The 25,450-nt window shown below is 40.1% G+C and overlaps 2 protein-coding genes across 3 annotated transcripts; one reads left to right on the top strand and one right to left on the bottom strand.

Moving 5' to 3' along the window:
• Window positions 1–47: 47 nt before the first annotated feature.
• LOC136257561 (neurofilament heavy polypeptide-like) lies at window positions 48–3,530 on the bottom strand. Of its 2 annotated transcripts, none has more exons than XM_066050790.1 (4): window positions 3,313–3,530; window positions 1,381–2,810; window positions 1,025–1,094; window positions 48–779 (listed from the first exon to the last, which is right to left on the bottom strand). In XM_066050790.1, exons 1-4 carry the CDS (start codon window positions 3,407–3,409, stop codon window positions 238–240), a joined length of 2,139 nt encoding a protein of 712 aa, XP_065906862.1. In that variant the 5' UTR covers window positions 3,410–3,530; the 3' UTR covers window positions 48–237. The 2 variants fall into 2 exon arrangements, with proteins under 2 accessions (XP_065906862.1, XP_065906863.1); XM_066050791.1 differs by lacking the exon at window positions 3,313–3,530 and adding an exon at window positions 3,027–3,271.
• LOC136257558 (mucin-19-like) lies at window positions 3,527–24,750 on the top strand. Its single transcript, XM_066050784.1, has 3 exons — window positions 3,527–3,885; window positions 14,784–16,565; window positions 17,255–24,750. Exons 1-3 carry the CDS (start codon window positions 3,552–3,554, stop codon window positions 24,511–24,513), a joined length of 9,375 nt encoding a protein of 3,124 aa, XP_065906856.1. The 5' UTR covers window positions 3,527–3,551; the 3' UTR covers window positions 24,514–24,750.
• Window positions 24,751–25,450: the final 700 nt, after the last annotated feature.

The following is a 25,450-nucleotide window of genomic DNA, read 5'->3' as shown; positions in this document are numbered from 1 at the left end:
CCTCAAAGGCGGGGCAAAGCACGCACAATCACACCTACACACACGAATTGTCATAACACAATCCATTTGTTACATGTTAAAACCTGCAACTACAACTGTATACAATATAGACAACTGTTCTGTTTTAACTTGAAGGGAATCTCATACATTACAAGTAAAATTAATTACATAGCAACAATTTTAAAAATCATTTACACTGATAAATAGTCAATTATACTTCTGTTGAGTGACCTGAGCTCAGAAGTCAATACTGGAAATTGATGAACGATTACTTACAGAACTGGATGGGGAAATTGTAGGATATATTATGAAACAGCTGCGACTTTCGTCTGAATCAACGGCAGATAATGCTTTGAATGCTGTTGCTCCTTTATCCAGATATTGCTGAACTTTTGGCAAAATGTATAGCAATTGTTCCATTGCTTGAGGCAATGTGGAAATTATTTCAATTTGGAGAATTTGCTCGTCATTAAGACTCATGAGAAACATATCTGATTCTGACGTGCTGTCACTATTGTAGATGGCATAGAGACAAGCCTCTTGAGGACGCAGCTCAAAATTTGATGGGGGAAACTCGCTGGCATCAGTGTCTTCTCCATCGCTGCATTCATCATTGTGAGATGCCACTATCTTCTTAATTTTCTCAAAATCTTTGTCAGAGCTTCCTGACATGGTGCGACGTCTAGTACCCATCTGGGTCGGGGCTGGAGCCTTAATGTCAGCAATGAATGAAGTTTGAGATGTGACTTCTTCATCAAGTGTAGCCATAGATGAGGTCACTATAGAACACATACAAAATCACATCTACACCACTTTAACAATATCAATTAACATATTAATAGACCACTGAACGGTTTCCATTCTTGTTTCAATTTACTGACTATTAATAAAGGAGTTGGTCAGGTTACAAGTGCACACTTTACATGGTGAGCCAGACATACTGCCCCTATTGGGATGTGCAAATTCTCTACTGTTTTACACCAGGTATTTGTATAATACACACACATTAACACTTTTAACACACTTGTATCAACACTGGCTTGGTGTACCAATGGAGATGACTTGTGTTCAGGGGTTTTCATCACAGCAACAGACTACATAAAATAAATAAAATTATAAATACACAACAATGCAAAATATGCATGCAGATTATGTTTATTTGTGAATTACTACGGTACTTAATAACAGTGGAAACCACATAAATTAATTAGCATACACCAAATTGAAATTAATATTTGTACTTGTAAACATGTACTAATTGTAAACATGTACTAAAGCAGTTGATTGCAAGCCACTTTACACCTTAAAACATTTTCCATCATTATCCTGTACTAGTACACAAACACGATATTCATTGATTGAATAACAAGTTCCACTCACCTGGTTACGTCTAGGAGAGCTTCTTGGTGATGTTGAAGGTGTACCAATACGAGACACTGGAGCAGAAGAAGTTGGGTTATTGGGCAGTCCCGGACAATCCTTCCCATCGGGCCTCGATGATATCAAATTAGCTACGGCACTGATCTTTGGGGCTAGTTTCTTATTCTTGCGTTTCTCATGTTCGTATGTAGTGATTGGTTTGTAGGGCTCACGAGGTTCACTATATTCAACAGGATGGAATTTCATGTTAGGGTGACTGCTCTTCCGTTCTTCATCATGCTGTTGTTGTATCTCTTGCAAGGTGAATCGACGTTGTTGTTGCTCAGTGGATGGTTCATCTGTATCAGAACTGGTCAAGAAGATGTCATCTTTCTTTGGTTTGTTACGAGGCTTGTAGTAGATGCTAAGTGATGAACAAGATCCTACTGAGTCACTCAGTTGAGTAGAGCTACCAGTTTGTGGAGCAGCAGCAACAGGGGACTCTGGAGGCTCGATCACTTCCACAATTGGTGGAGTTAATGACAATCGTTTCTTCTTCTCAGCTATTTCCTTCCTGACCATGGACATCATCTGCTTGTTTGGCTTCTTTAACACTGGAGACACTTTCTTTCCCGGAGGAGACAGCCTTTTCCCCGGAGGAGATGGCCTCTTCCCCGGAGGAGATATACGTCTGAACTTAAAACCACTGGGTGGTGATTTCCTTTTAGATGGAGAAAGTTTCTTTTGTGGAACAGATGTTGGGCCAGTCTTGAAATCAGTAGGACTCTTGGGAGCTTTAGGAGTAGTTGGTGTCTTTGGAGTGACAGGAGTCTTTGGAGTGACAGGAGTCTTAGGAGTGGTGGGGCTTTTAGGTACCACAGGGCTTCTAGGGCTTGTAGGGCTCTTTGGTCGTGCACTGCTGATTGAAAAAGTGCCTCTTGGACTGCATAAAGAGGGACCTGAACTAGCAGCCCCTGTAGAAATGACCAGTGGAGGGGGCTTAGTTTTAACAACTTTCAGATGCTCCATAGTGACAGGTTCTACAACAATTGCTGGAGTAGTAGCCTGCTTGCCAGAAGTCTTCCCTGGTTGAGACCTAACAGGTGGCACCTTCTTCTTGACTTCCTGGGCTCTCTGGCGGCGTTTCTCCTTTTCGTTGATTTGCTTCTCTAATGCAGCACGACGTTGCTGCTCTAACTGCAGACGCCTCTCACGTACTTCATCAAAGCGATCAGCGGCAGGTTTACGAGCTGGTCGTGACTGCTGTTGCTTCTGACTATTACTGCCAACAGATGAGCCAGAAAATGACTTCTTCATTCCTCCATGGGGTGGGAACAGGTTGCCAGAGGAGGAGTGACCCATAAGACGCCTGTGCTCTGATGATACCTCATCTGTCTGTGAAGAAGATGACTGCTTTTTGGCATCTGTAGTGCCATTTTGCTCGCCAGCACCTGTAAATGTGACAAAACAAAACAGAATTAGTGATGGATCACCCAAGGGAACATCATAGGGATATATCAACACAAAAATGAGGTTAAGTGGTTACATCACACACAGCAAGTGACCTTGCATATCTGTGATAAATATTTGTACACAAAAGCTATTAACACAACCAAACAATAAACAACCACCAAAATATAAACACAAAATATTTGGCCATTTCTTACAATTTCTTCGCATTTTGTAACGCTCTCCAGAAGCTTGCAAGTTATTCTTTCTAAAATTGTTTGTTGCTTGTAAGTTTTCGCTAAGATCCGGCTAATTTATAGGCTACGAGCTATTGTTTCCTATTTTACTTCCTGTTTCCTTCTAACACTTAGCTATTACTAAACTGCTATCACAATTTATGGCTTTCAACCCCGATGCCATACTAGGGTGGCTCGTTTCGAAGTGACAAAACGCTGCTAGCAAACAAATAGATGTCATATCAAGCATACGGACAATGTTACTTGCCTTCTCGGTCTTTCTCCATGTATGAGAGAGACAGTAGTTCCATCTGTTGGTCCATGGTAGAGTTAACAGTAGTAGCGTGCTTGCTTTCTACCGCCATCGCTGCGATATGAACACAACCACGTAACTCCTTACTAACTAAACCATTCCAATCAGTTGGGTGTCTTATATATCAGCCGTCACGTTTTTACGCACGTGGCTCAAACTGTCGCACGTGAGAGATTTTTTTTCGCGGAACAAAAATGGCTTCTTTGTCCCCACCAGTGATTTGTTGGTTTCTACTCTTGTTAGCCTCGAGAACTAATGGACAACAGAATTGCCCGCAAGCAGATAGCATTAATCCTCCTTCTGGTACAGTTGGGGTGGAGTTTACGATTAATGGCAGTGATCTGGAAGAAGTCAACTCTGTCATAGTTGGAGACGCGGTCACGAGTACACCTCCGTTTTCCAGTAATGATACGCATTTGCAGTTTACTCTAGATCAAGTACTTGAAACTGGTTCTGTTTCCGTGGAATTAGTGGCTACGCGCAACCCACCCTGTAACAATGTGATGACCACCGTGGACCTCAGAATGGGTAAGTTGTGTACCGTCAAATGTCTGCATTTCCAGTGTTTCACTCATATTCTGGTATGATGCACCCTATGAATGTTAAGAAACTATTTCCCCAGTACAGGCAGGGCTGGGATTTGACAATTCAATGCCACACTAGCAGTCCCCCTGTTGGAGTACTCTCACTACCTGTAAACTAACACGAGACTGTTGCCGTTTGGTAAGATAAAATTACTACAGTTGTGAACGTCCCACACCCAGGGGGATATTTTGCTCCTATAATCCCCGGTTAGCCCATGGTGGGGGTTACAAGTGATAGGTGCATAATGTCTCCAATGACTCCAGGGACTGTACACTAATGTTAGTTAGCTTCATACTAGCTAGTGCATTAGTCTCGTGCCGAGCCGGGTTCACATTAATGCGCAAACACCGTCTGGTGACAATGCTCAAATTTCTTGGACCTGAAAGTGTGATCCAGCCAAAATATTGGCTGGCCAATCAGAATCGAGGAGTTGCATAATCGTTTTAAAACACTGAAATACCATTCGAAAATGGCTAGGAATAAAGTAAAACTAAACACAGGGCATTTACTAGATGCGATCTCTTCATTTAGCTATCGTATTAGTAGAGGATAGTGTTTTATTTCTGGTGACACGTCGAGTCACGATTCATAAGGTGAGACCGGGAAAAAAAATTTTGACAACAAACGTCTTGACTAGCTAACCTAGGAGAGTAACTTCTAATATACGGCTTTAAATAGTCTGCTTTTTCGTCTACTTCCATGCGATTGTACAACTCATCAATTCTGATTGGCCAGCCAATATTTGGCTGGATCGCACTTTTGGGCCCAAGAAACTCGAGCATTGTCACCAGACGGTGTTTGCACAGTAGCGTGAGCCCGGCTGGGCACAAGACTACTGGTGTATATGTGCAAATTTTCATAGTACAAAAAATTTTTATGGATCAGGATTTTTTACACTTTTATTGCTCGTGTATCACTCATATACCATATATATATAACAGCTATTATTTGGCAGTGCACATGAGAGTGGTGTAAGGACAAAGTGTGCATGCTGCAATGCACAATCATTTTTGTGCTGAATTATGGATTCAGTCACTACATGCATCTAGTTGCTTTCATGATTGAACCGGCCCAACTGGATTCAGATCTGACCCGCTTTAAAGAATATCCATGTCCTGCTGAAGCCCAATTTGTTTTGTGGATCATGTCCACTTATCAGGATCAATTGCTGTCTGTATGTAGAGTCTCACCTATTTATCAATGGTCGCACGTGAATTCATGTCTGTTGAGTTCTGCAAGCTTGTGTGGAGCCACGCCCACTAATCGAGTGTAAGAGTTCCAGTTTAGTCCATATGACACACCTGTTTGCACATACTATATGTCCGTCTCACCTGGTAAGTGCAATATTAACTGTAAACAGCTGGTCACCAGGAACATGCAACTCTAAGAAAGTATCAAACTCATGCATGGAACCGCACTGATTTACCAGCAAGGTGTACTTAAGTAGTATCGACGAAGTCACACTTGGTTTGTCAAAACCTGTTTCAACAACTGCTATCAAAAGCACACAAGTTATGAAAATAATATTGATGATGTTTTTTGGAGGTTTAGTGACTAGTATCGTCAATTCACCAAATTAAGTTACATAAAACATGCAAGTCCAAAAGTACATTGTCATCATCGAACAAATACAGCGTGTTGAAAGCAAATACTTTTACCAAATTTTACCATCAAGGTATCACATCTGATATAATCTTACGCTAGCACAGACATTTGTAGCTGGAATTTCACACATGGCTTAGAAAATTGTAGTCTTTTCTCCTTAATTTTGAGATGTAGATACTGTATAAACTGTCCCTAGTAATTTTCTTGTTTGACTGTTCATAGAAAATAAATACATCGTATCTTTTTGTTGATCATTTCTGAAGCCAATAAGACGTGTGTTGCCAGTTTTGTTTACAGTGTAAAAGATGTAAACCGCATTGTTGTTGTTTCCCCATTTGAAACACCTTCGTACTTTGTATATACTAGTAGGCATTCCAGCCCGATTTTTAAATTTTGGAAAAACGGGCTTTTTATATGTTCAATAGATAGAGTATTGATTACCGATCTCAGAAATATATAGTTTGTTGGGTTGGAATTAGCTACTTTGGCATGCACAGTGCTTAAAAACTGAAAAAAGGTACATTTTTTCTCCAGGGCTCCCCATACATTTTAAAGGGAAAAATGGCACAATTGAATCAGGAAGCCATCTAGCAATCTGGACTATCTTGAAACTGCAGTTGCTTCTAGCTGCAAGGTTGTACATGTAATGAGAGTAACTTCAGGTCTTATTGGATCTCAGCAATCTTTGTATACTTTGTGGTGAGCAAATATGCTTCACCGCTATTGCACACTTCTCAATACAATGGTGTATACCCATATAGGCAAGTGGCTATCTCAAGTTGGTAAAAACATCAAGTTAACTTATAAAGGTAAACAACTAAAGTGGAGGTGCCACAATGATGCAACAATACCTAAGGTGGAGTTGTGGTTCAATTATGGCATTGTTATGCCGACTTTGAAGTGGTTCATACTTTTGAGCTGATGACTCAGCCATTAGAAAATTGCTCTGGAGCGGAAAATCGCTAACCCGAGTGAAGTAACTACGCACTTTAAAGTAAGCACCAGTGACTACCTTCCACCCGACAGTATGTTTTTTAAAGTTTTAAAGTATTCTACATATATTACAAGGCTTGAAAAGATTACAAAACAACACAAAACGTACTTATATGTAACGCGCACGATAAAACTAAGATTTTCATGATGATCAGCGTGTGGACAAACCCCACAGCGATTTTCATCCTCATTGGAGCTTAGACGACGGAGCAATCCCAAGTTAAACACGAGTTGTCATTTTGTGCCAGGGTTCTATTGGGGAATATACGGAGAATTTTTTTATTAAAAAATCTTGGATACTGGAATGCCTAATACTAGTAAATGCAGACCTAATACTACACCATGGTGGATTCGCTAAGTCATAGTGAACACTTCCAACTATGTAGTCAGTCCAATATACACACAATATTTACATATGGCTAACAAAGCTACAGCATTTTCAGACCCTAATGAAGCATACACCATTACCTGTATGTGACTGTCTCAGCTCACACCATTTCCAAATATTTTTTTTATTGTTCAGTTTTATTAAGGAATGGGTAGCAGAGTACAGTAGGTTTGGAATAAAAGCACTAGACAGTAAGAATAACAAAGAAATCAATTTGTACGGTGACTGAAAAGTTCCTATATTTGCAAGTGTTGAGCAGGTGACACGTTCTGTAGTAAATGGAGTTGTCGACTTGCAGTTCTTAAATGGCTGGGACTATGACTGAGTGTTATCATCTCCAAAAAACATGCCAAACACATCAAAATTTTCTTGTTGCTGCAAGTTTGATAAATCAACATGTAAAGGAGGTTGGCGGATCACGATTTGGTGGATTTACCATGCAGCCATTATTGAAATACATAGCAGATTGTTAGGCAAATTTCCCGTCATGCTGAACTTTTGGAACCTCTCTTAACAGAGAGCTATGCTCATAACAAGGACAACGGTTTTGGTCCCAACAGCTAGTACAGCTACTTCTGTAATGTAGTATTCTTTGTCGCTACAGAACTGCTCCGTATTTTTGTAGGGGAAATAATTTTCAAAACATTTGCAGAAGAGAAATGAATTCATCAACAATTTTCTTCATGGAAAATATCTGGTAGTAGAAATAATTATTGGGAATATTTTAGATGGAATACAAATTGGTGTGTTTGTATTAAATTTTTAGCTGTTGCATATAGATTTGTCAAATGGCAATGTCTGTGTATCTTTTGGCATCCTAGCATTACCCAAAGCTGCATAAAGTGAAGTGAAAGTAATGTAACAGACATGCCATCAAGGATCTGTTCTCTTGCATGTGCTTACGCTGGAACCTGTTAACACTTCATTCCCCAAAAGTATCCCTTACTGACCATATATATAACACTTTGGTAATCAGGACACTCTATTGGTTGGTCCCAAGGTATCATATTTCAACAGGTTTTGGTGATGTCACTTGGCAACATTTATTGATAAGAATTCCAACTTGCTAAGGGAATTTTGTAATGGACTTTACACTGTACACTGGTTATGTGTCCTTCCTTTTTCTATACTAATTGTGTGGGTGGAAAATGTAATATTTCTTTGATGCAAGTGTGTAAGGAGGAAAAGTATTACCCTTAATAGTTTCTTATTATGTACTCTTAACATTTCTTTGATTGGATAACTAGTAAATATTCTGTGTCAGAAGCAATGGCTTGAACTGGACTTCATTTCGTATAAATGTACGTACACTAGGGATACATACACTAGGGATACATACACTAGGGATACATACACTAGGGATACATACACTAGGGATACATACACTAGGGATACATACACTAGGGATACATACACTAGGGATACATACACTAGGGATACATACACTAGGGATACATACACTAGGGATACATACACTAGGGATACATACACTAGGGATACATACACTAGGGATACATACTATACTTACTGGTTAAAGGTCATGGTGTTTATTGTCTTAGTTCAAAAAATCTATGTGGCAAGTATTCAAATTTGACCACCACTTGATGCACAAAAACAATGTTAAAGCACTTATTTTTGTGACACTACTCAAGTACGGCTACTATTGAAGGTGCAGTGTTTAACCAAGTAAATACAGTATATGCCTCGGGAATTATTTTATTAGCTGTTGGGTAAGGCCATCATGTTCACTACACCTTGGATGTGGTCTTATGGTGGGGACCAGGTGGTGTACTATTATCTAATTAAATAGTCTGTAATATATTAATTTACTGTACCATGATGACATAACCCTATGATTACAGGTGAGAAGAATTTGTATATGATAGCAATTATTAGGAGCCACCCTATAGTAGTGTTTGTTCAACCGTACGTCCGACCCACCCACCCATACAACCATTCCCAAAACTTTACGTAATGAATACGGACAGTCAAGCTAAGGTTCACCCATTATGTTGTATAGCATCATCTAGTAGAGCTGATATTGATGAGAATGATTTAACTTAGAAATTTGTTGTATAAAATGAGGTAGCTGCACTAGTGTAACTGGTATGTCATGGGTGGTATAGGGTGACACTGACACAGGTTAATACACATCACACTTCCTGGTTACAGGTATGTTATGAATCTTGTTGTTTACTGTTTACTGGTGTGAAGATGTGTGAAGTTTTAGTTAACACAAATGGTGATAGTCTGGCCATTAATATATAGCCAAAGTGTTGATTGATAATATTTTTAACATGTCATTTTCTCACCTTGTGCCTCTGTCCTGTAGGATCTATCTGTTTCTTATGGTGGACACTGCAACCATGGTTTTAAATTTCTTTTTAGCCAAAGCCTTTTTACTTAAAAATCTTGCCCATCTTATTCTTGCTATTTCCCTTGGTAGTTTAGGATTCCTTTATTCCTCTCTATAAACAGTGGACAAGTCTTGTTTGTAGGCTGTGGCACTTCCAACATTGTATTACATGAATTGCCAAGCAGAGCCAAGTAGAGGGTAAACACAAACTGCAGTTCCCACCTTGTTTCAGTCAGCTGCTACGTTAAGTTGCTTCCTCCTTCGTGTACAAACTACAAACATGCTACAAGTATTGTTCACAAACTGTCCATGAACAATTAAAATAACTCTTTATAATACTCTTGTATCTTCTTCCATCAGCCTACCAGCTGCGCACAGTGCTGCCTGCTCGTGGCTATTACCATGGATACACAGTTCACACCAGCCGTCCTGCTGCGCATGTCAGCTGGTGATGCAGCATGACATGGTATGAACCAGCTGCATTAACTTGTATACATACACGCTGACATTCTAGTACAGCAGCTGTAGGTAAGATATACTTGAGACTCCTACCTGTGAAATTTAGCTATTTTGATGAATACTATTATACTAGCTAGAACCTTTGTCATTAGCCTTAGTGGACCATCTTGTGTATTATCTGACAATCCTCAAACAGAGAAATAGAGTGGTGTCTGTCCACTTCCTGAAGTCCCTTTGTACAGCTTTGCTATGTATTATATTGATATTCGGTAATAAATTAAAGTTGCCTCCATTTCATGTCACTTTTCATAATGAACAATGACCTCCTGCTCGCATACAAGTACAAAATTTTGTGGGCAAGAAACAAGTAAGTCTGTCTGGCTTAAACAATAATGATAGCCAATCACAACAACAGGCTATCTTCTGCTATAAGTGTTAGTTGAATCTTCCTAAAATCTGATACAGTATCCTGCCATTGCAGAGCTTTTCTGAACTGTAAAATGATATCAGCATAAAAAATATAGTCTGTCAGTCTCACATGATTAATTGGGACGAGTGCCGTACACTGGCAGTAGCTGATTCAACTACAGTATAAGTGTCACATTGTGTCACATTTCTGAAAGTTTATGCAACAAATATTAAAAGTCCCATTCTATTATTTAGTGTAGTCCATACAAGCATCACGTTTGCCAAAAGTTTACGTATCGGACAATGAAAAATTTGCTTTGCATGTTGCATGACATGTAGTTGTATGATAAGCAATTTTGAAAGTTTGGAAGAGCGAGAAGTAAAGTGGAGTGCAATAGACTCATCATATAAGGGGAAGGGGAACTGAGGAAGAAAGACAAGCAAGCTATGTAAAACACAGTGGTATATCATAGCTAGTATGTTTTTTCGTCAAAATTATACAGTACGATAGTAACTGTATAGTAGGGACCACAAAGGAGTAGGCGTGGCCCATGAAATAATATCACCTAAAAAACAGCCTCAATTTCCCCTGATGACGATGAGGCAGTATTGGTTAGGTAAAACTAAGCCCAAACAAGCTTTCAGATTGACCTGAAATGCTTTCAACAAGTTGCTATGGAATTTTAAAATAATTTATTTAACGGAATTTTCTAGTAACTGAGTAACTGACTGACTGATGCCTTCAGACAAGCGTAACTTGATAACGGCTAAGGCTACGGGCTTGATTTTTTCACTGTTCGACATCGCTTTGGCCCGACAGGTGCCTTTTCACATACTGCAGTATATACAATGCACTCTTCGTGGACTTACCAGTGTCCTCCTTTGTGTCCCATTCATCTTTGCTGACAGCGAAAAGTGTCAATTTGGCGATAGCACGTGATGGCTTCCCTTCATAATGGAAATTGTCAGTATTTGTCATAGCAAGAGTTCATAATATATATATTTAGGTATATATATATTATGAACTCTTGGTCATAGTGGTTATTTTGATAGCAGAGACGCTTTTCAAACAGTTTTTGATTCATACTGCTGTGTAACGGGTTGAACATAGCCGACAACAAAGCATACTGGATACTTCACTTTTCAGACGATAATTGTGACCGGATCTGCGAAAACAGGACATAATCGCATATTTTTTGAATTCCTGTTTATTATATATTTATAATCTACTTAGCCAAGTGTACCCACTGGTAAAGTTTCAGCCTCATATGCCAATAACGTTTGGAGTTACAGCCCTACAAAATAGCAACAACAGAAAATCGATATGTACAGCAAGTATAGGGAAAGTATATTACAGGTGCTTACAAAAATGGTAGTAACTTACCAATGGATTGAGGTACGGAGCTAAACGTTTCACCATCGTGTTCGCCATGAACAGGGGAATCGATTACTGGGTAAGTTTTTCCTTTACTTGCCCTTCTTCACTGCATACAAAGGTGAAATTTGTGAAGAAAAATCAATCACATACGATTGCTTCGACAAGATGCAAACAAACGTCCATAACTTACGTATCCTTGGGTCTACTACAATGAAACAAAGATTTTCCAACTCCTCTTGAACAGGTGAATAAGATCATATCCAGGTGTTTATTGTTAGTCCCTTCCTTTACTAAGAAAGAGGGGTTTTAAAAATACGCAAGTATTTCACCCAATATATTCAATGCTTTGTACTGTAAATTTAGGCTTGTGTGATTATGTCCCTTTTTCACAGATTCGGTTACAATTATTGATATGACCCGGGGCATGCGGCACCATTTCTTTCAGTATGCGTGGATTGCAGAGGTGCTTTTCGAACAGTTCTTGATTCGAAAAGCTGCGTAACAGGTTGAACATGGCTGACAACGAAGCGTAATGGATACTTCACTTTTCAGACGATAATTGGGGCGCACGGCGCCATTTCAGATGCTGTATGCATGCATTCACCAGTCATAGTAATTATTTACAAAAAAAAGTTATCAAACAAGTACACAGAAAAATTTGTAATTTTCAACTAGAGTAGGGACCATAGCACATCGATAAAAAGTACTGAAACAAGTTGGAGTAGTGCACGATATTAAATCACAGTAAAACAATATGAAGTGTTATATCCCTACTGTGCATTTATCATGAGCACAGTAGGGATATAATACTTCTTATTGTTTTACTGTGATTTAATATCGTGCACTACTCCAACTTGTTTCAGTACTTTTTATCAATGTGCTATGGTCCCTACTCTAGTTGAAAATTCCAAATTTTTCTGTGTACTTGTCAAACGGTACGGTCATACCGTTTAAGTAGGAATCCAGGTGAAATTTTCGCGTGCCGCCCAAAATTTCGCCTTTAAAAATCATCCTAGAGATATCTTACAAGACAAAAATCACCTTTACGGAATAATACTACAAGATTATTTAAGGCACTTAGACTACGCTACTGTATGGAGGAATAGATTATATTCCTTACTGATATAATCTATGACGAAGGGTACTGTATGGAGTTACTGGTACTAGATCGCTTCATGACAGATCACAAGATCACGCACATTCTTCATTCTACGCATTATCAATCTATCGATTGAAACCACGATGACATACCCCTTTTGCACTAGCTGTATTTCAGTGACCACACACCTTCAATTTGGAAGGCTGACTCAAGATACTCTATAATCAATCGACCCTTTTTGAGCAAGCGCACATCTTTGCAGGCTGACTCGAGATACTCTAACACAGCAGTCACCCTAATAGAACAGTCACATGTTTATAGCTAGCTGTATGCTTTAGCAAAAAACTAAACAAACTAGTATATAAATTTAAAAATAAAGATCCAAGTGATAAAAAGTAGTGAAACAAGAGAAGAACAATGGTAGCTATTACAGCATAGCTCAGTGGGAAATTCCTACTTTGACATTGAACACCAAATAATGGTTATATCATGCCAAAGTAGGGATTTCCCACCAAGCTATGCTGTAATAGCTACCATCGTTCTTCTCTTGTTTCACTACTTTTTATCGCTTGGATTCCTACTTTATTTTTAAATTTATAATTTTTAATATACTATAGTATTATAGCAAAGAGAATACATAAAAACAGCAATGAACAGCAATGAGAAGTTGTACTGCAACAATGTAGGGAAAGATTGTGGCCTATCAAACACTGAAATGCTTACTAGATGGTATTCTAGATCCAATGAAAAGAGAAAAGCAAGGTTTTTATAATACTGTATAATTAAGGGCGGTAATATCTTTATAATACACAGTTGTTAATTTAATCAAAAGTCTACAAAGTACTTCACAGTACAGTAGTGTACAGATCACGTTAACTTCTCTAGCATCCTAGATTCTCATAGAAGTGATAGCCAGCCTGTTCACATCACTTCATTGTATTTGCCTTTTCTGCTGGTGTGTAAGCTGGCAGTTTTGAAAGTTCCATCAAGGGAACATGCATACACAAAATGAGAATATTCATAAGCACAAAAATACCAAAATGGAAACACTCTACTTTCCTGAATCAATAATTAGAATCATACAGTACAATAGTAACTGTATAGTAGGGACCACAAGGAGTAGGCATTACCCACAAAATAACATCGCCCAAAATCAACTTCAATTTTCCCAGATGACAATGAGGCAGTATTGGTAGGTAAAACTAAGCCCAAACAAGCTTTCAGATTGACCCAAAACGCTTTCAACAAGTTGCTATGGAAGTTTTTAAAAAGTAATTTAACAGAATTTTCTAGTGACTGACTGATGCCTTCAGACAAGCATAACTCGATAACGGCTAAGGCTACAGGCTTGATTTTTTCACAGTTCTACGTCACTTCGGCCCGCAAGGTGCCTTTTGGCATACCACAGTACATACAATGCATTCTTCATGGACTTACCAGTGTCCTCCTTTGTGTCCCATTCATCTTTGCTGACAGTGAAAGGTGTCGATTTGGCGGTAGCACATGATGGCTTCCCTTCGTAACAGAAATCGTCCGCATTTTTCATAGTGGCTATTTTGATTGCAGAGCTGCTTTTCGAACAGTTCTTGATTCGTACTGCTGTGTAACGGGTTTAACGTAGCCAACAGTGAAGCACAATGGATACTTCACTTTTCACGTGACGGTTCCTCCAATAGGCTGTGTATATCGAAACTGAACCACTAGGATTGAATGGGGTAGACTGCACCATTAAATTAAATGTAAGAAAAGAGTTCGATTGGCACATATTTTCCATTGATAACCCCACGACATAGCTTCCCTGTACAAAACATATGCGCTCACGTGTGGGTGTTGTACCTCCTGTGCCTTCAATTAGAGTATCGTATCATATTCAGACATTTTGGTACCAGGAAACGTTGGCTCTTTCTGTTGTAATGAAGGTAATGAAGGGTTTTCCTCTTTTATACAAAAATGCCAGATCTGTTGGGAAAAAATCTGAGTTATTTTGTCCGTGATTCGGAGATTGTATATTTGTATTCTAATGTATACTATACAAACACACTGTACATTTATATGCGCACACACACACACACACACACACACACACACACACACACACACACACACACACACACAAAATGCATAAATTGATGTGCTAAATTTTCTATACTTGTAGCAATCTCATTTTCAAGTCTAGTACCGAGCAGTGGTCAGACTGACACAGTGGCAAGGTTTACAGGATTATTACCCCCAACGAACGGTGATAATAGTATGATAAACAGTGTCTTCATCGGTGGGGTACAAGCTGAAATATTGACACAGAATTCCTTCATTCTAGATGTGAGGATAGGACCAAGTCAAGTTGCCATACCAAATGCTAACATAACAATAGTGACTAATTATTCCACCTTTATCATTGCTAATCCAACTTGGGACTACACTGCCCCAGGCAATATTACCATGGTAACACCATCAAGAGGACAGGAAGGTACACGTGTAGTGATCAGTGGTGAGAATTTAGTGGCATCTAGTCGTGACCCACAAGTGTTATTAGCTGGTATTGAAGCCATGGTAGAGAGTGTTAACTCTACTACAATAATCTGTAGGGCTATGTCCGGTACTCCCAGGATGGGCTCTGTAGCTGTTAACCACACAGAAATCTTAGCTGGAGTGTTGTACGATGCACCAACTTTTTTAAACCCCAACTCATGGGAACAGTTAGCTGATGGTAACATCACCAGAATCATTCCTAGTGCAGCCGCAGCTAACACCACCATTCTGGTGTGTGGGGACAGTCCTTTGGGAGACAGCAATGAGACTGCTAGTGTTACAGTTGGTGGAATCCGTGCTACACAATTTAGTGCCACATCATTTATCATAGAGAGCCTAACATGTATCAACGTAACCTTACCAGCTGGGCTTACTGGTATTAATAGTATAGAAGTAGTGGCCAACACTGGGGCTATAATCAGATCACAAGTAAACATTAGTATTGCTACCGTCAGTTCTACCAGTCAAACTATGGGACAATATGGTACAAGGGTGAACATTACAGGTGTGGAACTGTTTCAAGATATCACGTCAACTTATGTGATGCTGGCTGGGGTTAATGCTACCATTGAGGATCAAGATGATATGAATAGACTTTGGATTGTGGTCAGAGCTGGCAGGCCACCTTCATTGTTTAGTATGAACATGACAGAAAACTGTACCCAATCGGAGATGTGTGTGCTTTTCGATAATATTACCAGTAACTGTGCTGGTATCAACTGCTCAACTAGTTTTAGTAATGCCACTTTCATCACTGAGATGTGCTTAACTAACTGTACTGGCCAAAATATATCAGTATGCTATTCCCAGTGCAGTCCTGATGGTACACTTAATCAGACATGTTTCTTACAATGTGGACGAAACTTGAATATTTCCATCAACTCAACATGTTTGTCAACTTGTGAGATGCCATGCTGTGTTAACGCCTCATTCCTAAACTGCACCAATGTCACCACTTGCGTTAATGTCACCTTAATAGAGCCGATTAATGTAGCGTTCACTGGACAGGTAGCCATAGTAACAACAGAGTTAGGACTGGTGTTCAACTTAACTAGTGAGACAATATTGTGGACGTACAATGTTACTGGTAGGATAGATACTGTGGATCCATCCTTTGGACAGATTGGTACCAGGGTGGCACTGAATGGGACAAACCTATTTGGATATGGTATGGCTTTAGATCAATTGCTGGTTAATGGAACAAGAGCAAATGTTGTTTTTGCTAATGACAGTGTTGTGCAGTTTGATGCTCCAGTTATTGATGGTGACAGATCAAGTGTGGGCCTAGTTGATATACAGCTAACATCTGATTCTGGAGCTATTGTGGAGCTAGCTGCAAGATTTGAGTACCGCACACCTGGAATGATCAATGGATTTGTACCACCTGAAGGACAACAAGGAACTTATGGTATGTGTAGTTGTAGTGTGTGTGTACGTGCATGCGTCTGTGTGTGTGTGTGTGTGTAGTGTGCATGCATGTATGTATGTACTTAATGGGGTGCCTGTGTATGTGAGTACGTAGTGGAGTGCATGTGTGTGTACATATATGGTGGAGTGCGTGTGTCTGTGTGTAGTGTGTACGTTTGCACGTGTGTCTGTGTGCTTGCATGCATGTGTGTACGTAGTGAAGTACATGTGTGTGTGGAATGCATTTGTGTTGTGTGTGCATGCGTGTGTGTGTGTGTGTGTGTGTGTGTGTGTGTGTGTGTGTGTGTGTGTGTGTGTGTGTGTGTGTGTGTGTGTGCTGTGAAATTCTACAGCAGAACTTCAGTTACAGTACCAACTGATTGTTCTATTAGAGTAGTGAGGCTTACTAGGATACCTTTACACTAACACCTCTGTAATCCAGAATACCTCTATAATGTGACATTATTTTGTATACTAAAAATACTTTTTCTATGCAATACTACCTCCATAGTCTGACATCCTTGCTAATTTGACACACTTCTTATCCCAATGATCGTCAGATTATAGAGGTTTCACTGTAATTAATCTTTTTTCAAACTACACTTACAAAGTGTTTTGCATAACTGACATTTCAACCATTACGTATGTCATATTAAGTATTATATTATGATATTTCTTTTCCCATTACAGTGAACATCACAGGAGTAAACCTCCTTGGCTATGGTACAGCAGTGACAGAGATCACGTTTGGATCACAGTCAATGGATGTCCTTAATGCTACTGATGCATCAATCTTTGTTAGAGTTACAGGACGTGGAAACCGCAATATAGAACCAGTTAATGTCACCATTATATCTGACACTTTTGCTATGGTCTCCTCCAGCCCGTTAACATGGCGTTTCCTAGTCCAAGGTGTTGTTATAGCCATCAACCCTACTGTGGGGCAGATTGGAACTATTGCCAACATAACTGGGCGGGGACTGTTGGGGGGAGGCACTAGTGTGGCTTCAGTCTACCTTGATGGTGTAGCAACAAATGTGATGAACTTCTCTGACACTTCGATTGTGGTACGTATTAGTGAAGACATCACACAAAGACCAGGAACTGTTCTTGGTGAAATACTGATAGTAGCTGACACAGGAGCTATGGTTACTGCCCCACCTACTGTCACCTTTACCATCAATGAAGCAGGAGTGATTACAGGGTTTTCACCTCGTACTGGCAGGGAAGGAACATATGTTAATATCACTGGAATCAATCTTCTAGCATTTGGTAATGAGATAACTCGTGTTACAATTGCTGGCATTGATGTACCTCTTGATTCTATTGAATTCAACACAAACAGCCCTAATACAGTGAGAGTAAGAGCTGGCCAGTTCAATTCAACTATCAGTGGCAATATAGTAATATATATTGATACTGGACCAATAGTCACTTCTAATACTACATTCAACTTCACCTATGTTGCTCCAGGCATTGTCACAGCTATAACTCCATCATCAGGTGTAGAAGGTGTTGGAGTGTTGATCACTGGAGAAGACCTCTATATTGCTAACACTTCTCTGGTCAGTGTCTACCTAGCTGGTGCCCCTGTTGATAGGATTGTGGTTGATACTGTATCAACTATTGCTGTCATTGCTGGACCTCCTTCAGCCAATAGTACTACATCTACAGAGGTGCTAATAACGGCTAGTGATGGTTCCATTTCACGAGGGTTTGCTTTTACCTACAGCACACCACATCAACTAAACATCACTCCGAGCATTGGTCAACACGGCACAAGGGTGACCATAAATTTTCCTGCTACGTTTGACACTACAAACGGATATTCTGTACTTGTTGATAATATTCCAGCAACGGTGTTAAACCAAACATCTTCAGCTGCCACCATATCCATCCCTAGAGCACAAAGATCGGTGAGTTATGTGGTTGATATTTCTGTCGAGAATTCAGATGGATCGGTGGCCAGACTGGTTAACGGGTTCACCTACATTGCAGAGGGTGTGATTAATGATGTGTCCCCTGCTAGCGGACAACAAGGTACTGTTGTCATGGTAACAGGTAGTGGGTTACTAGGGGGTGGTGACTACATTGTTACTGCAACCTTAGCTGGCTTGGATACCATGGTAACGAACAGCAGCAACACATCAGTGATACTGGTAGTGACAAGCAATGGTGACAATAGCATGTCTGCAGTAGGTGATGTAGTATTATTATCTAACACTGGAGCCATGGTGATACTGTTACGATCCTGGACTGCTGTTGTACCTGTTGTAATATCAACAGTGTCTCCAGTTATGGGACAATTTGGAACACATGTCAACATTACTGGGAGCTACTTGTTACAAGGTGGTCTGAGTGTGAGGTCTGTTCAACTGGCTGGTGTGGAGGTGTATGCCATCATAGATGAGTCATCAACTAGCATACTAGTACGAGCTGCTAATGCGTCAGCTAATCTCACTGGACCTGTTAGAATTGAACTGGAGACTGGAGCATATGTTGAGTCTACTGTGAATTGGACATATACACCTCGTATCATAGTTAGTAGTGCATTCCCTATAATTGGTGCGGTAGGTAGCACGTTGATGATACGACTTGATAATGTCATGAGTAACAGTATAGACAACGTCACCATGGTAACATTGGGAGATTACCTTGCTAATATCATCTCTGAACCATCACCAGATTATGTTGAAGTGACAGTACCTCGTGGAAACTATTCAACAGATCCACTTAGCTTATCAGTAGAAACTATTTCTGGAGCTTTAGTAACTGAAGATAACGTGTTCACTATTGAAGAACTAGGTAACATCTCCACTGTATATCCTACTGTAATACAACAAGGAATTACTGTTAATATTAGTGGATATAATTTCTTGGGACGCAGTAATCAAACGTACGTGCAAGCAGTGTGGCTAGCTGGAGTCCCAGCTAATCGGATTATTGAACATGACAATATGTCGGTGTTAGTAGAGGCTGGATACAGTGCTAGTAATGTCACAGGTAATGTTGTTATAGTATTGAACACTGCAGCAAGAATTTACAGTATGCTTAACACCACTAACGTGAGTTACTATCCAGCACAGATACAATCAATCACTCCTACCAGTGGATATAATGCTACTCGGTTCAATATCAGTGGAATAAACCTCGTACAACCAAACAGCAGTCTCATGTCAGTGACAATCAGTAACATCACAGCGATGGTAGAAGATTACAATTATGACTACATTATCGCTAGGGCTGGTGAACCCACCACTAGTGACATTAATAGTAACATGACGGTACGCGTGACATCGCAATCGGGAGCATACATAGAATCAGAGAACAGTTGGAGATATATTTCTATACCAGTTATTACCAGTGTGCAGCCATCTAACATGTCAGTAATGGCAGGGGACAACATTACTATATTTGGAGTGGACCTGCCAGTGGATAATGCTACATCTGATGTACGAATTGGTGGTGTAATGGTTCAACGGGTGCTTTATGCCAATGAGTCGGTTATTGTAGCACAAACATCATTTGGCTTTAGCAGTGCTGACTTACAACAAGTTGAGATCAGAGCTATGGATGGTGCTGTTATCACCAGTGACCCCCTAGTGTCGTTCATCACTGTAAACTACACTATAGTAAGTGTGTCACCACCTGCCGGCCAGAATGGGACCATGGTTACTATCACATTCAACTTACTACCACCTAACATAAATACTGTTGCCCTCGCTGGAGTAATGGCCACAATGGTAAATGTATCTAACACAACTAATAGTGTAACAGTTGTAGCTGGATTTGGTAACAATGTTCTTGGTGATATTACGGTGCAAGGTGATGATGTATTAATAGGGTCACTGAGTGGATGGAGATATTTGCCAGTTTTGGACAGTTCTCAGGTCAGTCCACAGCGAGGACAGACGGGATCACTGGTCACTATAACACTGGGTACATCTCTACTCACAGACTATAATGTTAGTAATGTGACACTGGCAGGTGTGGTAGCTAATGTCAATGAAACTGGTGTTAATAGCATAGTGGTTATAGCTGGTGCTTCTGATGGTGCCAACTTGTCCGATGTCGTTGTGTATTTCACAGGAGGAATACGACTAACTATTCCACAATCATGGACCTACCTTCCTCCCATCACTGTTACTACAGTATCCAACAATGCCGCAGGCTATTTTGGTAGTATTGTTACCATATATGGAACAGGGTTCCTGAATGGCCAATCTCCTAGTATGGTGAATATCACACAAGTATTGTTAGCTAACATCAGCACTTATATTATCAGCTATAATGATACACAGATCGTGTGTAATATTACACAATTTGTTAATTCTTCTAGTGAAGCTGTTATTGGACCAATATATGTTCGAAACAGTCTTGGATTCAGTGTTAACACCAGTGGTATACTGAACTTTACTTATGTACGTGTTGATGTCATGTCCGTATCACCAAGCCAAGGGCAGAACGGTACCATAGTTACACTTCAAGGGGTGGGGCTATTAGCTGGTGCAACAAATATCACAGCTGTCTGGCTTAATGGTATACCAGTGAGAAGCATTATCAATTATACTGATAACATGATTGTGGTACAGGCTGGTTATTCTAATACTGGTGCTCCAATGGGTGATGTGAACTATCGTACTAGCACAGGAGCGATGGTGACAGAGCCTGGGGCATGGTCTTATGTCACTCCAGCTGTCATCACCAATGTTGATCCAAGAATGGGAACAGAAGGCACCATTGTAACCATCCTAGGGACTGATCTACTGGCTGGAGCTGATGGGGTAGAAGCAGTATACCTTGATGGGGTAGCAGCATCTGAGATAGAGGTGTCTTCTAACACTTTAATCCAAGTGGTAGCAGGGACTAACCCTATTTCAGACCCTTCACCAGGTTCTGTCTTCATACGACTTCAGTCTGGAGCTGAGGTGTTTGCCAGCGATGGCTTCAGTTATGCCGCACCAGGAAATATCATGGATATCAGTCCAATGACTGGACAAGATGGAACCTTCATAAACATCACTGGTAGGTCACTGTATCCCAGTGGTGATAGACTAACTAGTGTTACACTTGCTGGAGTTAGTGCTACTATTCTGAATTACAATACTAGTTTTATCCAATTGAGAGCTGGTCGACCAGCTATACTGGAATCATTTGGTGGTCCTGTTGTGATCACTGCAGAATCTGGAGCTATACTGACACATACTACAAACTTTACCTATTTACAAGAAGGGATAATTTTCTCTGTCACTCCATCACAAGGTCAGAATGAAACAATAACTGAGATCAAAGGACAAGACTTGTTTGGAGGTGGTACATCACTAGACTATGTCCAGTTAGCTGGAGTTACTGCAAATATTGACACCGTCAGCAGCAATACAACATGTGTTAGGGTGACCGCAAGGGAAAACCCCTCCAGTAATAATAGCAGTATTACAGGTGATATTTTACTGAGGTCTAATACAGGCGCTCGTGTGAGGCGTGTTGACGGCTGGACCTACGTACAGAGGGGAGTCATTGACACTATTACCCCTCAGAGTGGTCAGTATGGTACAGTAATTTCAATCATGGGACAGAGGTTGTTATCAGGATCAACTGGTACACCACAAGTCACTATTGGTGGTGTTACTGTTACTGTAACATCAAGCAATGACACTATGATCACAGGTGTTGTGGGTGATCCTGCACATGGTGATGCATATAATGACACCGTGTCGATAACATCAAGTGATGGTGGTCTACTGATGACCAACTTTGTCTGGAGTTTCAACCAGCGAGGTATTATTGCTAACTTTACACCAACAGAAGGTGATAATGAAGAGTTAATCACAATTACTGGCACTAACCTACTGGGATCGGGTACTATGATAGTTGAAGTGCTAGTTGCCGGGATTAATGCTATGAGCTTCACAGTTAATAACACTTACGGTACTATTACAGCTGGTATACTAACTGAAGCTAATGATATTATTGGTCCTATTAGACTGATCGCAAACACTGGGGCTATAGTAGAGTCCACGGGCATGTACACATTTTCTAGTCCATGTAGAACCGACCAGTTTGTTGTTCCTAACAGTAACCCTGTAACATGTGGAGATTGTGATAGTGTATGTGATACATGTGCTGGTCCTACTGACAGTGATTGTAGACAATGTTCATCAACCTCATTCATAGTACAGACCAATGGTACTGCTGTACAGTGTACAGCACAGTGTATAGAGTTTGCTAATGTTAATAGACAGTGTGTGGGGTCATGTTTAGCTGGACAGTATCAGAACCACAGTGATATTGAGAACACTACATTCTGTCTTGATTGTAGTGACATGTGTGCCCCTAATACCAACTGTTCTGGACCAGAGCCGACGCAATGTGCTGAGTGTAGATTTGTTCGTTATCAGTCAGAGTGTATTGCAGAATGCCCCCAGGGCACTTATTTGGCTAACAACAATAACACTTGTCAAATGTGTCACCCTCTGTGTGACATGTCTGCAGGCTGTACAGGGCCATTACCCACCGAGTGTCGAAGATGTGCCAACTTTAGTATCACCAGTAACATCACTGGGCTGCCAATGTGTATTGAGCAGTGTCCCAGTAACTATTACATCAGTGGTACCTCCTGTCTACCTTGTGATCCACTGTGTGAGGATGGGTGTAGTGGTAATGGTCCCTTCCGATGTGACCGGTGTCGTTTTGTTGGAATGAGGTCAAATGACTCCATCTCCATACAGTGCTTGAGTAATTGTGATGTTTCTTCTAACAATATTTTCTACCTTGACAACAGTACTAACTTGTGTGAGCGGTGTAATGATCTTTGTTCTGTCATTGATGGATGTAATGGACCTACTCCTAGTGACTGTCTTAGCTGCCGCAACCAAACATTCATGTTTAATGGCATGTGTAGACTGGAGTGCTCCTCTGTGTCTACATTACAATATTATGGTAGTACAGTGACAGGTAATTGTGAGCTGTGTGATGATTCGTGTGGAAGAAGAGGATGCACTGGTCCTGGACGTACTGACTGTATTATGGATGAACCAGAAGATGAGACAGACACATTTGATGCTGGTATAGGAACTATTATAATTGTGATCGTAGTATGTATAGTATTACTCCTATTGGTACTATTGTGTGCTATATTGTTCTTATTCACCTGGAATAAGCACAGATCTGGCAAGTATTACCCAGAGGTCCCACCCCCTGCTGACTATGAGCAAGCAACTGAGATGGCTAGCAGATATGCTGTATTCAAACCAGAAAAGGAGACAAAGTTTGACAATAAATCATCTGCTGGAAAGGCAACAGCAGCTTCTACTAAAACAGCTCCACAGGAACCAACAGCTGATGAGTTGTACACAGAGATGTCGGGTGATGATACACTAAAGAGACCACTAACAATGGACGATACATATGATGGTGTGGGCCCTGATACTACAGCAGCTAATCCAACACAAGAGTTATATATTGATGTTCCCAATTCTCCGGGTAGTACATTACAGTCAGGTATATCCCCATCAGTGTTAGCTAGCCAGGATGTCGGAGGTGAAGAATATGTTGATGTGAGTACCCCTGGTGTCATCACTAATCCTGGATATTCTGAGAATGATGACTTGTATGAAGACACTGATCAAGCCATTGAGTCTGCTAAGGCCTATGTTAGACTACAAAAAGTAGAGAAACCCGAAGCACCCCCAAGCCTTCCACCCAGCAGAGGCAAGAAACCGCCCATGGCAGCACCTGCTAATCCACTTCAAAGCTCACTAAGCAGGTTACAGCAGCCCCCACCACAAGAGCCGGATGATATTTACGAAGAAGCTCCTGTAGAAGAATGTCTTTACGATGCTATTGGAGGTGGGGGACCTGAAGTGTCACAACCTCCATCATTTAAACCACCAGCACCTAAACCAGCACAGGCTCCTGCACCTAACGCTCTACCATTACCTCCTAAATAATGCCTATCACTAACTGCTGAACTAATGAAAATCATTCATAATTATTTTTATCTAGAATATTATTTTAATAAAATATGGTGTGCTTTTAACTTTATTTTATCATGCATTTCTAGTTTTACAAACAAAAAAAAAAAAAAAACAATTATAAGCATTGTAATATTTTTTTTACATTTCATATTGTTGTTTTAAAATTACATATTGTCGTTTAATATCTATCACACTTGTTTGAATTTTCAACTGTTCATCTATTATTATTATGTTAGCAGCATCATGAAGAATTCAGGCAGACAGCTTTATATAATAGGTATGCCAAGGTGATTGTTCTATTAGAGTAGCTCAAAAATTAAAGTTTTGGGAGTTATAATTATGTATATATACATGCAGCTACAGTGCTAGTGGGGACCACCTAATGTTCAGATAACCAAACTCTGAATTGTGTAAAATTATATACTTCTAATTTTGGATTTTCAACTGGCTAGAATTTTAAATATGGTAGCTGGTTGATAGGCTTAAGCTTGGGTCTACTATGCCAGCAGTTTCTGCAACAAAACTATCAAGTACAGTAAACAAAAGCTCCTAATTTGTAATAAGATTACCAGACATTGAACACATCAGGCATTGCAGGAAAATTGCAAAAATTAAAGTACAACTGTACTGTTGTGATGATGGTTAAATCATTTCAATTCCCAGGTGGAGCTGTTTATTCATGCTAACACAAATTCACAATGATTTATTCTCGATGAAATTAAGTACCAGTCATTATCTTTGATATAGTTTGGTTTTATGGGTGGGCAGTAGCTATATAGAACAAATAAAATATCATAGTATAGAATATTTTGATCTCCTTCCCAGTCATCTATATAGAGCAACTTACCATTACATGTTCTGATCTTCAAATACTCAGTTGAGAAGCCTACAAAATCTATCAACTTACACA

The sequence above is a fragment of the Dysidea avara genome, chromosome 6 (genome assembly GCF_963678975.1).
Source record: "Dysidea avara chromosome 6, odDysAvar1.4, whole genome shotgun sequence".
Lineage (NCBI taxonomy): Eukaryota > Metazoa > Porifera > Demospongiae > Dictyoceratida > Dysideidae > Dysidea > Dysidea avara.
The sequence above is the reverse complement of the archived record's forward strand: the minus strand, read 5'-3'. Positions and strand labels throughout refer to the sequence as shown.

Coding starts and splice junctions, on each gene's coding strand:
- LOC136257561 (XM_066050790.1), bottom strand. CDS start 3,409: ATGGCGGTAGAAAGCAAGCACGCTACTACTGTTAACTCTACCATGGAC. Junction 1,095..1,380: donor GCTCTCCTAGACGTAACCAG/GTGAGTGGAACT, acceptor TATTTTATGTAG/TCTGTTGCTGTGATGAAAAC. Junction 780..1,024: donor CCAAGCCAGTGTTGATACAA/GTGTGTTAAAAG, acceptor TGTGTTCTATAG/TGACCTCATCTATGGCTACA.
- LOC136257558 (XM_066050784.1), top strand. CDS start 3,552: ATGGCTTCTTTGTCCCCACCAGTGATTTGTTGGTTTCTACTCTTGTTA. Junction 3,886..14,783: donor CACCGTGGACCTCAGAATGG/GTAAGTTGTGTA, acceptor CTATACTTGTAG/CAATCTCATTTTCAAGTCTA. Junction 16,566..17,254: donor AGGACAACAAGGAACTTATG/GTATGTGTAGTT, acceptor TTCCCATTACAG/TGAACATCACAGGAGTAAAC.